Source organism: Protopterus annectens, chromosome 11.part0 (genome assembly GCF_019279795.1).
Source record: "Protopterus annectens isolate FY-2018-M chromosome 11.part0, PAN1.0, whole genome shotgun sequence".
NCBI classification, from domain to species: Eukaryota; Metazoa; Chordata; order Ceratodontiformes; family Protopteridae; genus Protopterus; species Protopterus annectens.
Genome location: NC_056745.1, coordinates 1,111,054,160 through 1,111,068,880, shown reverse-complemented (window position 1 = coordinate 1,111,068,880; position 14,721 = coordinate 1,111,054,160). Strand labels below are relative to the sequence as shown.

At 38.2% G+C, this 14,721-nt stretch overlaps 1 protein-coding gene across 1 annotated transcript in view; it reads right to left on the bottom strand.

Annotated features, from left to right (window-relative positions):
- Positions 1–14,721, bottom strand: part of LOC122815716 (sodium- and chloride-dependent GABA transporter 2-like) — a 925,986-nt gene that overhangs the window by 3,424 nt on the left and 907,841 nt on the right. Inside the window, exon 14 of the mRNA XM_044088464.1 lies at positions 8,548–8,718. Coding sequence (XP_043944399.1) covers positions 8,548–8,718 — 171 coding nt within the window. The remainder of the gene's footprint in view (positions 1–8,547; positions 8,719–14,721) is intronic.

Sequence of the window (14,721 nt, the reverse complement as noted above, 5' to 3'; positions counted from 1 at the left end):
CCTCCATAATTCACCGGAATGCCAGCTGCCTCACAGATTGGACCCAAGAAGTCAATATTGGTGAGATCACCTCCATGAAGAGGCAGATCACCAGCAGAGTATCCTAGGGCTCTATGCTGGGCCCACTCTTGTTTGGCATCTACATCTTGGAGGTTAAGGCTAATACCAAGGAACTCTGGCTGACCAAGTTCACAGATGACTCCAAACTGGAAGATATCATAAATTCCTCCCATGACACTAACATCCTGCAAGAAGGTCTAATACAGTTAAATGACTGCTTTGAAAGCCACACATTGAAACTCAATGCAAAGAAGTGCATTAAAGCATCTTTTTGGAAAATGTCCATCCAGGCATATTACTCCATCTGAAAATACCCTAAGAGCTGAACCGGTAGTTAGAGATCTGGGAACATATGTATTCATTAATCTGGCCTTTGACCAACACATAGCCAGTGTAGTAAGAAAAATCATTCTATGTTGACAAATCATCCTGATCCAAGAAGGTTATAATATCACCCTACTCATTCCTTATCATTCCCATCAATGAGTATGATGACCCCTTTGGGATGTACCTGATTAGGCATATGCAACAGTGAACACCACAGAGATTCATCATCAAGAGAATCCTGGGTATTAACACACTGTCCTATATAGATCGTCTTAGAGTTCTGTCTCTATACTCAGTCTCCTACAGATCACTGAGAGGTGATTTGGGCTATATTCAGCCTTGATGGAGGTTTAGTACATCTGCAAAATGAGCAGCACCAGTAACATTATATCCATGGATCTGAACTTTGCTTGCAACATAAACAGAACATGCTGGTAAGAAAGATATATATCTCAAAGGATCCCCATGCTCTGGAATAGGCTCCCCATTCATGTGATGCACAGTCCATCCGTAACTGTATTCAAACATAACCTTGATTATTGGAAGGGAAATCATTAATTCACTCCCAGCTCACCCAATATTTCATATGGACAGAGGCTGACAGTAAACATTCTCTAGCTAACATTGGATGGGTAATCATAAATCCATCCCTGTGCTGCCTCCCATGTTCCTTATAGAGAGATGCCAACAGTAAACACTCCCTAACTAACATATCCCCTCCACATAGCGTTTTAGCGACCTCCTAACTAACCTACTCCTCCTAACAAACATTCATCTCTCATTAAGATGCTCATGTTACAAGGGGACACAACTGAGTTAGGTTGTGTAGCTTGGCTTATAAAGGCCCTGGTGGTCGTTAACCTAGTATATACGTATGACCCTATCAGCATTTTGCAACATATTAACTATATTATTGTGGCAAAATTATATTTTAGTCACTGAATGTGTATTTTCATGTGCACATTATATAGAGGTTCACTATAATTTTTCACAAACTGCAAATATAAATGGCTCGCAGCTTTTGTTTCATCACTCTGCAGTAAAATAATTTCCAATGAAAGTAGAACATTGTATTTCTGAAATATTTCATTTTGTATTTTATATTTGCCTGTTTCATATAAACAAGTTAATTATCAAAACATTATGGCAAACATCATAACAGCATACAAAAGCAATTATATGCATGACCTTGCATATGACAGCTCAAAAGTATGTTTTTTTTCTAACTATATTTTTGAAAGGTTTGTCCACTCATGGTACCTCCCACACCCAATTTTACAGCACCCTCATCTGTCATTTAATGTACCTTTTAATCATTCTTCCTAACATCCTATGGCAAATTGCACAGGTATAACTGTGTTTGCAGAAGCCCTCTTGGCTCTCACCACTCTGTTAAGGATGGCCTTTTTCTGCCTTAACCTATCATTTGTTGTGCATCCAAAAGTGCCACAATGGACAAAGTACATCACAATGCTCAAGCCTACCCAAGGCAATTGTGTGAGCTGAAGGTTGCGTTCTACATTAGGAAGCACTTCAAGCCCCCTCCCAGGTACTAATAATGTAGCAGGAACCCTCTCAGACTTTCCCTGAGATAGACAAGTAAAGGTCACCAGCCACTTCACTTTGTCTGTGATGTAACCATCAGAGTTTTAAAGATTTGACAGCAGCAGATAGCAGTTAAATTCTTAATGTGTTTTGAATATAACACTAGCCTTTACATCATTCAGCATCAGCTTAGAGTTTTATGATACCTGGCAATAATTTAAGGCCTATACAGACTAGTTTGGCCAGTCCTGCCAATGTTTAAAACTTGATCTTGTTAAAAACAAAGACAAGTGCAGTAGTTGTAAAAAAAGCATTATGAGAACTGTGTGTTGTATACAGCACATTGTGGTCCAGACATATCTGTCATAAATGAAGTATCAATGTTTTCATCTTCTGTTACAGTAAAGTAATATCTAAAGTGCAAAATACAAATCGATTAACAGTACAACACTAAATATTCCATATGTGAAATATAATGCTGTACTTTAATAACTCCTCTATACATTCAAAACAGTTACTGGGCGCCCTTCATAAAACTGTCCTTTCATGCAAATCATTGTAATAATCTGTATGACTAGGTGTCACTTGGATGAGCAATTTAAATAATTACTCAGTTGTGCCCCCTACCGACCTGGGCATGAAAATAGTGCAGGTTAACAGAAGATCACACAGAGGTACATACTCTCCCCAGGGCAAAGAGACACACATGTATACATACACAGACCCTTCACACACACACCAAGGTGCACAGTAACAGACAGGCATACAGACATACAGACACACGCACACACACACACACACACACACACACACACACACACACACACACACACACACACACACACACACACACATACACACACACGTATATACATACAGCACTAGCACACCAACATCCATGATTCTTAACACATCAGACAGCGGTTATTCTCCACATGCAGACACACATATATAATCAATCACTGTAAGTATTCATGCATATTCAATCACACTCATACAATAAACATTCACACATGTTCAGTCACAGTACAATGATACGTACTGTCACCCTACCTACTACTTACACACTCTTACCATAAATATTCATGCATGTTCAGTCACAGTATCAGATCACATACTGTTCCCCTACCTCCATGCACTCTCTTACAGTAACATTCATGCATGCTCTGTCACAGTACCATGTCACACACTCTCCCCCTACCTCCATACAACTTCTAACTACAACTTCTGTCCTAGACTCAAGTAAAAATAATACAAGAGCTGGGCTTTTATTTAACAATCTCCATCCTTTCTTATTTCCTATTATATGTTTAAAATCCTTGTTATGGAAGTTACTGTCTAAAATGCAGTTCAGATTTCAACTTGACCTCATAACACTCTATTACCTTCCCCTCCCTAGTTATTTCCTCCCCAAACCTCAGTTCCTTTGCTTATTTTATTCCGTAAGTTCTAACCCCTCTTGCTTAATTTTTGTAACAGTACTTGCAATCATTCCTATCAGTAAAATCCCCTTTCTCCATTCCTGTGTTGGCTTTGTTCTTATAATACTTTCTGCTACTTTATGACTATAATATTCTGTGGTTATTATTCTCCATAAGGCAGGACCGGCATCCAAAATCCTACTCTCCCCTTATGTCTTGAACCCTCACCCCATTTTAACAAAATTCCTGTCCACTTTAGCTTATAAACTTCTACTTAATTTATGTATATGATCCTTAATTGCACAGCTCTAAAATATCTCTTCAAACAAGGCAACCTTAAAGACCTTGTTCTATGGAGATAATCAATGTCCGCCACTTAACTCTTGTCCTCTTCTCATCCCAAATAAATTCTTTAATGTCTTTATTAATTATGATCCACAACTTCTAAGTTGATAAAATGATGCCTGAACAAATTCTCATGGAAACCACAGGCTTCCTGGTTTAGTTTGCACTCAGGATGTCGGAGTTGTAGTACAGTATGAGATGCCATTGGCTATAGAGGCACCAAGCCCTCAAGGACCTGTTTGTGGTAAGAATATTGTCATTTTGATATACATTAGTTTAAGAAATAAAACCAAGTAACCAACGGAAAAAAACAAGCTGGTATCCTTAAGCCCAAACGGGAAAGAAATTCTCCGATGTCAAAAGATTAGCTTAACGCAACTTTTATTCACTTAAAACAAATGCGTTTTCGCCACTGAACCTTCAGTAGCTTCCTCAGAATAGGTTTAAAAAATGTGCCAAATGATGGACACTCTTAAATAATGGATGTATAACGTAATGACATCATAACTGAGTTTCTCCAAGAAGGCACGTATTACAAAAGCATAACCAGTTAAAAATAGGAAGTACTACAATGGGTATAAAAACCCTAAAAACATTACATAAATTATACCACAAACATTATATATAAAAAACAAAACAAAACAATGTAACCATGTAGATAAAATCCTTAATGAAGGGAATCATGCCATAAACAAATCCTGACTAACCTAAGAAACTAAACAGGTGTATGCATACCCAATAAAAGTTAAAAATTATTCCATTTTCATTTAAAGGTATACCTGGATGTACCAAGTATATAAATATATAATGAGGCCAATACATCAAAACTGCACAAGGCACCAAGAGGACTATAATACTGAAACTATTTAAATGTATAAAATAATATATACTAAATAATAAAATAAATTGGTCATCTTAAATAACTTTTCAACTTCAAAATACAGGAGATATTACAACTTTCATTAAGCCCAGGGTAAGAAAAGGCGTCTAACCTAAATTGCCATTCAATTTCACTATTCTCTAAAAATAGGGAAGTAGGGCCACCCCTAATACTAGGAGGAATGTGGCCTATTGCCATGAAGTGAAAACTATGACCTGGAAAACAAGAGATATGTTTAGCTAGAGAATTATCACTTTTTTTATTTCTGATGGCATAAACATGCTGGTAAATCTGTTCGCGAAACTTGCGATCCGTCTTACCAACATAAAATGCCGCACACTGTGTGATTGCTGTGCGGCATTTTATGTTGGTAAACAGATAAAGTTTCAAAGTTACCAGCATGTTTATGCCATCAGAAATAAAAAAGTGATAATTCTGTTTTTAAAACATATTAATTGTAAATTATTTAACTGAATTCATTTAGTTACAGTTGTGTCTGTCCTTGTCTTTCGACTACATTTATGTTTTTTAGTTTCTGGTACACTAGGGGTTAAACATAAAAGAAGATGAGCAACGCTAATTTGTAGCTGGTGATCAATTAATTTACACTATTTAAACAATCTGGTGTAACTATTCCGTTTGTTTGACTTGATAAAGCCTGGAATATACCAGGCGAAAGCGCTTGTCTCATTGTTCTGTTCCAAATCTTTTTTTAAAGTGTGCGAATAAATTGTTTCAATCTCGCTGGTGGATTATTGCTTCAGCTGGTGGTTTTGCCTTCTGCATTACCAATTTAAATAATTACTCAGTTGTGCCCCCTACCGACCTGGGCATGAAAACAGTGCAGGTTAACAGAAGACCACACAGAGGTACATACTCTCCCTAGGGCAAAGAGACACACATGTATACATACACAGACCCTTCACACACACACCAAGGTGCACAGTAACAGACAGGCATACAGACATACAGACAGACAGACACACGCGCGCACACACACACACACACACACACACACACACACACACACACACACACACACACACACACACACACACACACACGTATATACATACAGCACTAGCACACCAACATCCATGATTCTTAACACATCAGACAGCGGTTATTCTCCACATGCAGACACACATATATAATAAATCACTGTAAGTATTCATGCGTATTCAATCACAGTACCATGTAACGCACTCTGCCATACACACTCATACAATAAACATTCACACATGTTCAGTCACAGTACAATGACACATACTGTCACCCTACCTACTACTTACACACTCTTACCATAAATATTCATGCATGTTCAGTCACAGTATCAGATCACACACTGTTCCCCTACCTCCATGCACTCTCTTACAGTAACATTCATGCATGCTCTGTCACAGTACCATGTCACACACTCTCCCCCTACCTCCATACAACTTCTGTCCTAGACTCAAGTAAAAATAATACAAGAGCTGGGCTTTTATTTAACAATCTCCATCCTTTCTTATTTCCTATTATATGTTTAAAATCCTTGTTATGGAAGTTACTCTCTAAAATGTAGTTCAGATTTCAACTTGACCTCATAACACTCTATTACCTTCCCCTCCCTAGTTATTTCCTCCCCAAACCTCAGTTCCTTTGCTTATTTTATTCCGTAAATTCTAACCCCTCTTGCTTAATTTTTGTAACAGTACTTGCAATCATCCCTATCAGTAAAATCCCCTTTCTCCATTCCTGTGTTGGCTTTGTTCTTATAATACTTTCTGCTACTTTATGACTATAATATTCTGTGGTTATTATTCTCCATAAGGCAGGACCGGCATCCAAAATCCTACTCTCCCCTTATGTCTTGAACCCTCACCCCATTTTAACAAAATTCCTGTCCACTTTAACTTATAAACTTCTACTTAATTTATGTATATGATCCTTAATTGCACAGCTCTAAAATATCTCTTCAAACAAGGCAACCTTAAAGACCTTGTTCTATGGAGATAATCAATGTCCGCCACTTAACTCTTGTCCTCTTCTCCTCCCAAATAAATTCTTTAATGTCTTTATTAGTTATGGTCCACAACTTCTAAGTTGATAAAATGATGCCTGAACAAATTCTCATGGAAACCACAGGCTTCCTGGTTTAGTTTGCACTCAGGATGTCGGAGTTGTAGTACAGTATGAGATGCCATTGGCTATAGAGGCACCAAGTCCTCAAGGACCTGTTTGTGGTAACAATATTGTCATTTTGATATACATTAGTTTAAGAAATAGTATTCTTCCCTTAAGTCAGTTTATTCCAGTATCTTGTTTTATTTTAACACCAGTTAGAAATAAGTCAAAGTCAAAAGTCAAAGTAAACTTTATTGTCATTCAACCATAACCATACCCAAGTTACAGCTGAACAAAATTATGTTCCTCCAAGCTCATGCACAAAAAACATACAGCAGAGCATAACATATAGCAACATATGCCAGAAAACAGCAAATACTTAAAACAGCAACAATAAAGAGCCAACCGAAGACCAGAAGCTTAAAACAAACACGATACATGGGCAACTTCCATTACCCCACCTCCAACTTCATGCATCATCATCAACATTTAAAACAGTCTTTTTGTCTGACCATCCTCTTCAGCACAGACCTTCCAACCACCACTACCTGCAGGCCCAAATGGTTACACTATCCCTAGTAATATCCGACTCTCTCTCCATCCACAGTCTTTGCAACTACTTCTACCTGCAGACTCGAATGGCCCCACCATCACCAGCAACCACCAAAGTCCTTCCATCCGATTCCACTGACCCTCACAGTCCACCATGTAGACCATCTTCTTCACTGTTTCCTACCCCATCTTCTGCATTTCAAGATCAATCACTCTATTATTATAGGCCAACAAAAATTCCATTCCTGCACTCTGTATCGGCTCAGCTGATCATTGCAGGCCCAACTTCCACCACTCCAAAATTATGTTCCAAAGCAGGCAATAACAGGCAAATAATTCCATTTAGAACACCATGAGCAATTTCCACCACATCTGCTCACTCTATAACAAAGAGGACTCACCATATAGAAAAATCACAAGGTACAATATAAAAACAAAAAGTGCATATCTGAAGCCAGAGAGGCTGCTGCCATACAAGGTGCCTCCATATTCCTTATCACATAAACACATAATATCACATAAACATGATATTAAATAATTCCATGCTATATATATATATATATATATATATATATATATATATATATATATATATATATATATATATATTCTATAACTTTTCTATTATTATTTATGCTTATACAAGTTTAAATTTCTTGATTTAACTATTCTTTAAACTTTTAAAATATGTCATATAAGCAGGTATCATTTTACTGCAACTAATGGTTTATATTTTAATGACAAATCAAATGTATGGACATTATGGTATGTTAATTAATATGATTTAATTATAAATACCTCATCTTTGAAATCAATTCCCTGGAACCTAAGAATCTGCCTATACGAGTCAGTATGCCAGTAACATCTAACAGTCCCATTCCCTTGCTAAACTACCACTCATTTGCCATCTCTGGTATCCCTGTAACTATACGCTTTTGTAGATGTCACAAATGTCAGAAGCCACTAGGCATTTAATGGTTTAATGGAGGTGGCAGCATTATAGCCATGTATATGAATTAAGTTTGAAACCCTAGCATATAGTATCCCTTGACTATATAGGATTGCAATGATATGAAACCGGAGTGCAGACAGGTAGCGTGGTGTTGACCTCAAATTGTGTAGTTCAGTTTGTTGGTATTCACAACATTTTACAGGTTAAATTAGAATGATTTATGCCATTTTGTGAGCACATTAGTCAAAATCAAAGCAAGAGTTAATTTTCATTAAAAAATTGCAAATTCCAAGCAATGTTTACAGAGATGGTGATGCATGACACATTGCCACTATGAAACACTCTTCCATTACACATACCTCCTTCAGGGGACCGTTGCCTGTGTAGACTTTGTAGACAATCCAGGCAGGGACACACATTATAGATGAGAGGGCAATAATCCATCCTATAACCTCTGCCCACCAGGGGTAAACATAGGTTTTGTTGTACCGTAGAGGAGCATATTTAATTACTGAGAAAAGGAATGTACCCTAAAAAGAAGAAGGAGAAGAAAAAATGTATTTAGCACTTCTGAGAAGAAACTTGTCAAATCTCAGTTCTAATGCATATAAGGCTAAATCCTAAAGTGTTAAGTAAAATGTGAGTTAAAGTTTCAAGAATCTGTTCTGTATTGTTCTGTACTGATAATATTTCAAGCATCAACAAGAAATATAGGTAGTTTAGCAGTTCAAGGCTTCAGGCTTCCACTAAGCAGTACAATTCTTAATCTCTTCAGATAGGTTGAATGATAAATGAGAAGTTGTATTTATAGAAAAGTTCTCTAGGAAGTGCACTGTTCACTTATTTGTTCCTGTTTTTTAAGCATAAATCAAATTTCCTATTTGGGAGACTAAATGGTGAGTGCTGGACCTCATCTAACCCTCAATTACTCCAACTAGGCCTCAGATTATACTGTGGACTAGTAAACAATAAAAATAAATAGGAAATGGTACAGAAAATAGTTCAAAATCCCACAGAGACAATAAAATGTGTAAGGTCTGGCTGCTAGTGCAGTAGTGCCCGGCGAACCTATAGTCAGAAGCAAACTATTATATCTAGGAGAGAAAGTCAAACAACTTCATTGGTTTAGAAGTTTTAATATGTGATCTAAACTTCATAGAAGTGGCAACATCAAGAAAGTCATACTGGATTGTACTGGCTTCAGAAATCAACTGCATTATAAGATGTGCAATTCAGAGTTCAGCTCCAAGATACCTACACCATTTAGGGACATCTTCCAGTATTGCAAGAAAATTATGTAATCTAAGGACACATATACAAGATACAACATCATTTCTAATGCTAAGAACTCCTGCATAATTGCAACTTTTGTATCAAAATACTTGGGTTTTAACCTAGATTTTGGAAACTTTAAATGCTTTACCTATATAGCACTAGTAAGTAATAAGACAAAGGTTTACCAAATAAACACTTCAATCTCATTTTTCTGAACTAGGGAAGAAAAACGGGCCTTCGATGAATGCAGAGTGCACCATGTGCTACACGAACTCAATGAGGAACTAAACCCACACATAAGGCTGCTGTTTAATCTTAGCCTTACTACAGGATACGTACCCAAAGAATGGCGTACGGCAACTGTGGTCCCACTCCACAAAGGCGGTGCTTCTACGGACCCTGGAAATTACCGCCCCATAAGCCTGACGAGCCTTGTCTGCAAAGCTATGGAGAGGATCATAATGGAACTCATAAATAAAGACATTGGGGACCTACAGACACTGGATCCTACCCAATTTGGCTTTGTCAAGGGCAGATCCTGCCTCTTGAACTTGGTCGACTTTTGAAACAGTCACTAAGGCCATTGATGAGGGTAAGGCAGTTCACACAGCCTACCTTGACCTAGCAAAAGCGTTCGACACAATACCCCACTCGGGCATCATAGAAAAGCTCACCAGCTTAGATGTAAACCCATATGTCACAAGATGGGTTGCAAACTGGCTCAAGGACAGAACACACAGGGTTAGAGTTGCTGGTGCCATGTCAGACTCTAAGCCGGTCACGAGTGGTGTCCCACAGGGCTCAGTCCTGGGCCCCCTCTTGTTCAGCATTTATTTTTCTGAAGTGCAGGCAAACATAGGGGGATTGTGGCTGACAAAATTTGCAGATGACTGCAAACTGGGCACCATAATTGACACTCCATCAGACAAAGACATCCTCCAGAAAGGTCTCATAGAAATGGATAACTGGTGCCAGAGCCATGGCCTTAAGCTAAATGCCAAAAATGTATAGTCATACCCTTTGGGAAAAACAAGGTAACCCTAATTACCACATAGGTGGTAATCCATTAAACACGGAAGACGTTATCAGGGACCTGGGGACCCAAGTTGACAGTAACCTCTCTTTTGACACTCACATTGCCAAAGTGGTTAGGAAGACCTTCTACATTGCCCACCTGATCATGAAGGGATTCACATCCAGATCAGGAGAGGTCATTGTACCCCTGTACTCTTCACTTATCAGACCAATGATTGAGTACAACGCCCCATTCGGAATGTACCTTACCCGACACCTGCAGCAGTTGGAAAGACCCCAAAAGTTCCTCACCAAAAGGATAAAGGGGCTCAAACATATGTCATATGATGCCTGACTGAAGAAACTCCAGCTCTATTCAGTCGCATACCGTCTGCTCAGAGGTGATCTGTGCCTGACATACAAGGCCATGTCCAACCCGGAATTAATGGACATGCTCCACCTCAAAAAATCCAAATCCACCAGAGCCACGAGAGCAAGACACTTCAACCTCAACACGGATATAAATAGGATGTGCTGGAGGGACAGATTCATCACCCAGAGACTCCCTACACTATGGAACAGAATCCCAGTCCATGTCAGGCAGAGCCCCTCACTGACTCTGTTCAAGAGAAATCTTGACGAGTGGATGGGAGATCGTAGGTTTACCCTGGGAATCATCTCTGTATCACTGCTGGACAGAGGCACAGCAAACTAATGGGTATAGTATTCTCATCCTAAGGGGTGGTGAAAGCCACACACACTCTGGCTAGGCTTTTAAATGCCCTAGGGCAGATAGCCTAGTATGAACCTATGAACCTATGAACCTATAATAACACTTTAGGTGAGAAGAAGTATAATTTTCATCCATAAATCATGTATTTAGGCAGTAACAGGGAAATCTGAAGATGTATGTTTCCCCTTACATGTGCAGGTATGGGTTCCATAATTCCAACTTCCACATTAGGTCGGGTGATTCTGGTAACAAACATGTTAGAACACGTACACTGCTAAAGCAGTCCTTCATGTTTCTTTCAAGTTCACAGACAAGTGTGGCCTCTGTAAACTTCTTAACTGATCTACAAAAATGAACCATTACCTATGACCACAGGTGCCAAACAACTCTCAATTACTCCTGAGATCCATTTAAGATAATACTTGTTGTTGCACAAATAGACTTCACCTTAAGGACACAAAACTTATTATCTTGGTATTTTAAAAAATATCTTCTCTGCCCATTTCTTTAAATATTTTATTTGAAATGTGGTGTAAATCAAATGCAGATTTCAGCCTTTGCAACACAAACATTTCTGCAGGAGACAGACTTGTTATTTTATCAGATGTTATTAAAACCTTGGCAATTTTGTTCCATAACCTCATCTTTCATTTTCCTTACTCCTTCATTCAAATTCCATAGAGCTCTCTTTGTCAGGCCATTAGCTGGAGCACAGAATGGAATCAGAAAGTACGTGATGAAATTTATTCTCCTTTGTAAATTTTGCAAATTCTACTTTACTGAATCAAGATCTGTTATCAAAAAATATCATTTTTGGAATATTTTATATGATAAAACTTTGTTGTTCAATAGTCACTTTTGAAAAAGAAATTCTTAACATGCGCTTCCATTCTCTTTGAATGAGCATCTACCAAAACTGAAAGCATTTTATTCCAGCCCATTAGTAGACAGGCAATGGATCCATGTTTGCTACCAGTCATTCTAGATTAAGAATGGACTACAGTTCACTGGAGTGTCGGTGGAGGGGGTAGGATGATGCAATAATGATCCTGGTTACCCTTCCCTGGAGAGGATGTGAGGTGGTCTAATTCTGCTTGTGCATCCTCTAGCAGAGGCCTGGAATTACACAAGTTCATAGGTTAATAGGTTCATAGGAGGTTACTAGGCTAATGGTCCTAGGGCCTTAACAAGCCTAACCATGTAATACCCTTGTTCTCTAGTTGACCATGGTTAGATGGTTATTGTTAGCAGAGCGAATCAGTGATTAGCACCAACTGCCCGGGTCCATGAGGGACATAAGTGCCACCCACAGGGTGAATTTACGGTTTCCCATCCAGTTATCAAGGTTGCACTTAAATAGGGTAATTGAGGAGCTCTGCTTCACGTGAAGTGAGAATTTATTCCAGAGGAGTGGCAATCTCGGAGAGACATATCTGTCTGTCCAACATGTTTTGTTTATGTCACAAGCTAGGTTGAGATCCCTGGAGCGAGTGACTCTTGTCCCATTTGATTTGTGGACATGCAGCATTTCCATTAAGGCAGGGTCAGAGATCACTCTGTAGGTGAGGCACAGGTCACCTCTCAATAGAGTACAGACACAGGGCCTTCAGTCTTTCCCCATAGGTCATGTTTTGGAGACCTTCAACTTTCTTGGTTAGAAACCTCTGAGGTCTCTCCAGTTGTTGTAGGGTCAAGTATAGAGGAGTTATAACATCCTTAGTCTTGGATGTGATGTTCTTAGGGTTACCATCTGTCCCACTTTGCGAGGGACAGTCCCACTTTGGGTAGTTGTGTCCTGCAAAAAAAATAAAAAAATGGCAAATGTCCTGAGATTTTAGGACAAAAATATTTCCTATATTTTATGTAATAGTTGCATAAAACAGTTATTCTGTATCTGAAACACCTAAATGTTATAAGAAACAGAATAAGCAACTAAAATACTATAAGAATAAGCTTTTATTTAGGCAAAAAAATGAAGTTCTGTCCTTTGTACTGGCCGTGAGTATGTTTCACCCTGCAAAATCTGACGTTTGTACCAAAAATGTCCGACTTTGGGCATTTGAAAAGGTGGCAACCCTAGATGTTCTCATTTATGCAAATATCACATTTCTGTTTTTTTACACTGTCACGTGCTATCGCAATTAGTCTTATTTGTATGTCTCATACTTTTTTTATTATATATCATTTTCTTGATAACCACTTTATTTAAACAAGATTTATTAACTGCAAACAACACAATGGGTATAATTATTACTTTGAGTGTGAGAGGTCCCAGATTCACATCCTGGTCAAGCTCAATGTTTTAGGAAACACCGGAGGGTAGACTAATGGGGAAGGTGTTTACCTCATAGACACAAGTTACAGGTTTGATTCTCACAAAACAAAAACTGCAACAAATAATTAAAATTCATCTTTGAACTACAATGTATCCGTATGCACAGCCTCACAGAAGACACTACATATTTCATATAACCTGTAACAAATAATATATTAGCAATTTTATCTTCCATCTATCCTTTCTGATAATAATTTATGTGACTTATAAATGATTGTGCCATCAATGCATAAACATACTCCAGAGCCTTCTTCCAATCTTTCCACAAAGTCAAGATCTTTTTAGTTTCTTTATTCCAACAACATACTGATGACATGTTGAGGCTACATCCATAAAAACAGTTTTCTAATATCTAAAAATTAAGAAACAAAACACAAGCAAAGCATGTTTTAGCTGGCCACTACATTGTTTGGAATACCTTATTCTGATTTAGCAAGGCCTATAACCCCAAAACATTTCTTGTTCATTGAGGGTACATAATTCTGCAATGCAGATATTATGGCAGAGTGTACCTTAAACTAGCTCTCTTTAACAGGTGGGCAGTCCTATGACATGGATAAGTAATCTACTTTGTTCTCATTGCATCTTCAACACCTTCCTGACCTGTAGACTGTTTTCTTTAACTCCACTATTGAAAACTACCAAAAGAGGGTCCTCTTGACCTTTTTCAGTTTTATGACGGAGGCAACCTTGATGGGCACCCTTAAACAATAGAAAGGGCTCTAAGCACCATCCATTTATTGCTGCCTGTGCCAAAGGGACAATGTACAGTTTCTGACACAATTACAAGAACCATCCCTTTAAATCAAGCTTCTCTAGAACCAGCCACATGTAGTCCCAATATAAGGAATCAAAGGTCTTTTGGAAATCTATGCAGGGCGATTGCTGGTATATTGAGGAGTTTGGTTAATTATTTAATGCAATTGAGAAACGTATGTGATCAGCACTGCCCTGCCTTCCATTAACACACTTTTGCTGTTTCATTTCCTTTATGATATTTCTACAGATTTCACATAATGTTCATTTTAACATTTCCCACTTTGCATACATGGAGACCTCTCCATCTTCAGTTTCTTCTTCATGTCATGCATTTCTGTTTGCTGTTGCCACCGTTAAAGTGATATTTAAGGCACTTTACCAATGTTAAATTATTGTAACAAAAATCCTCTTTGAATA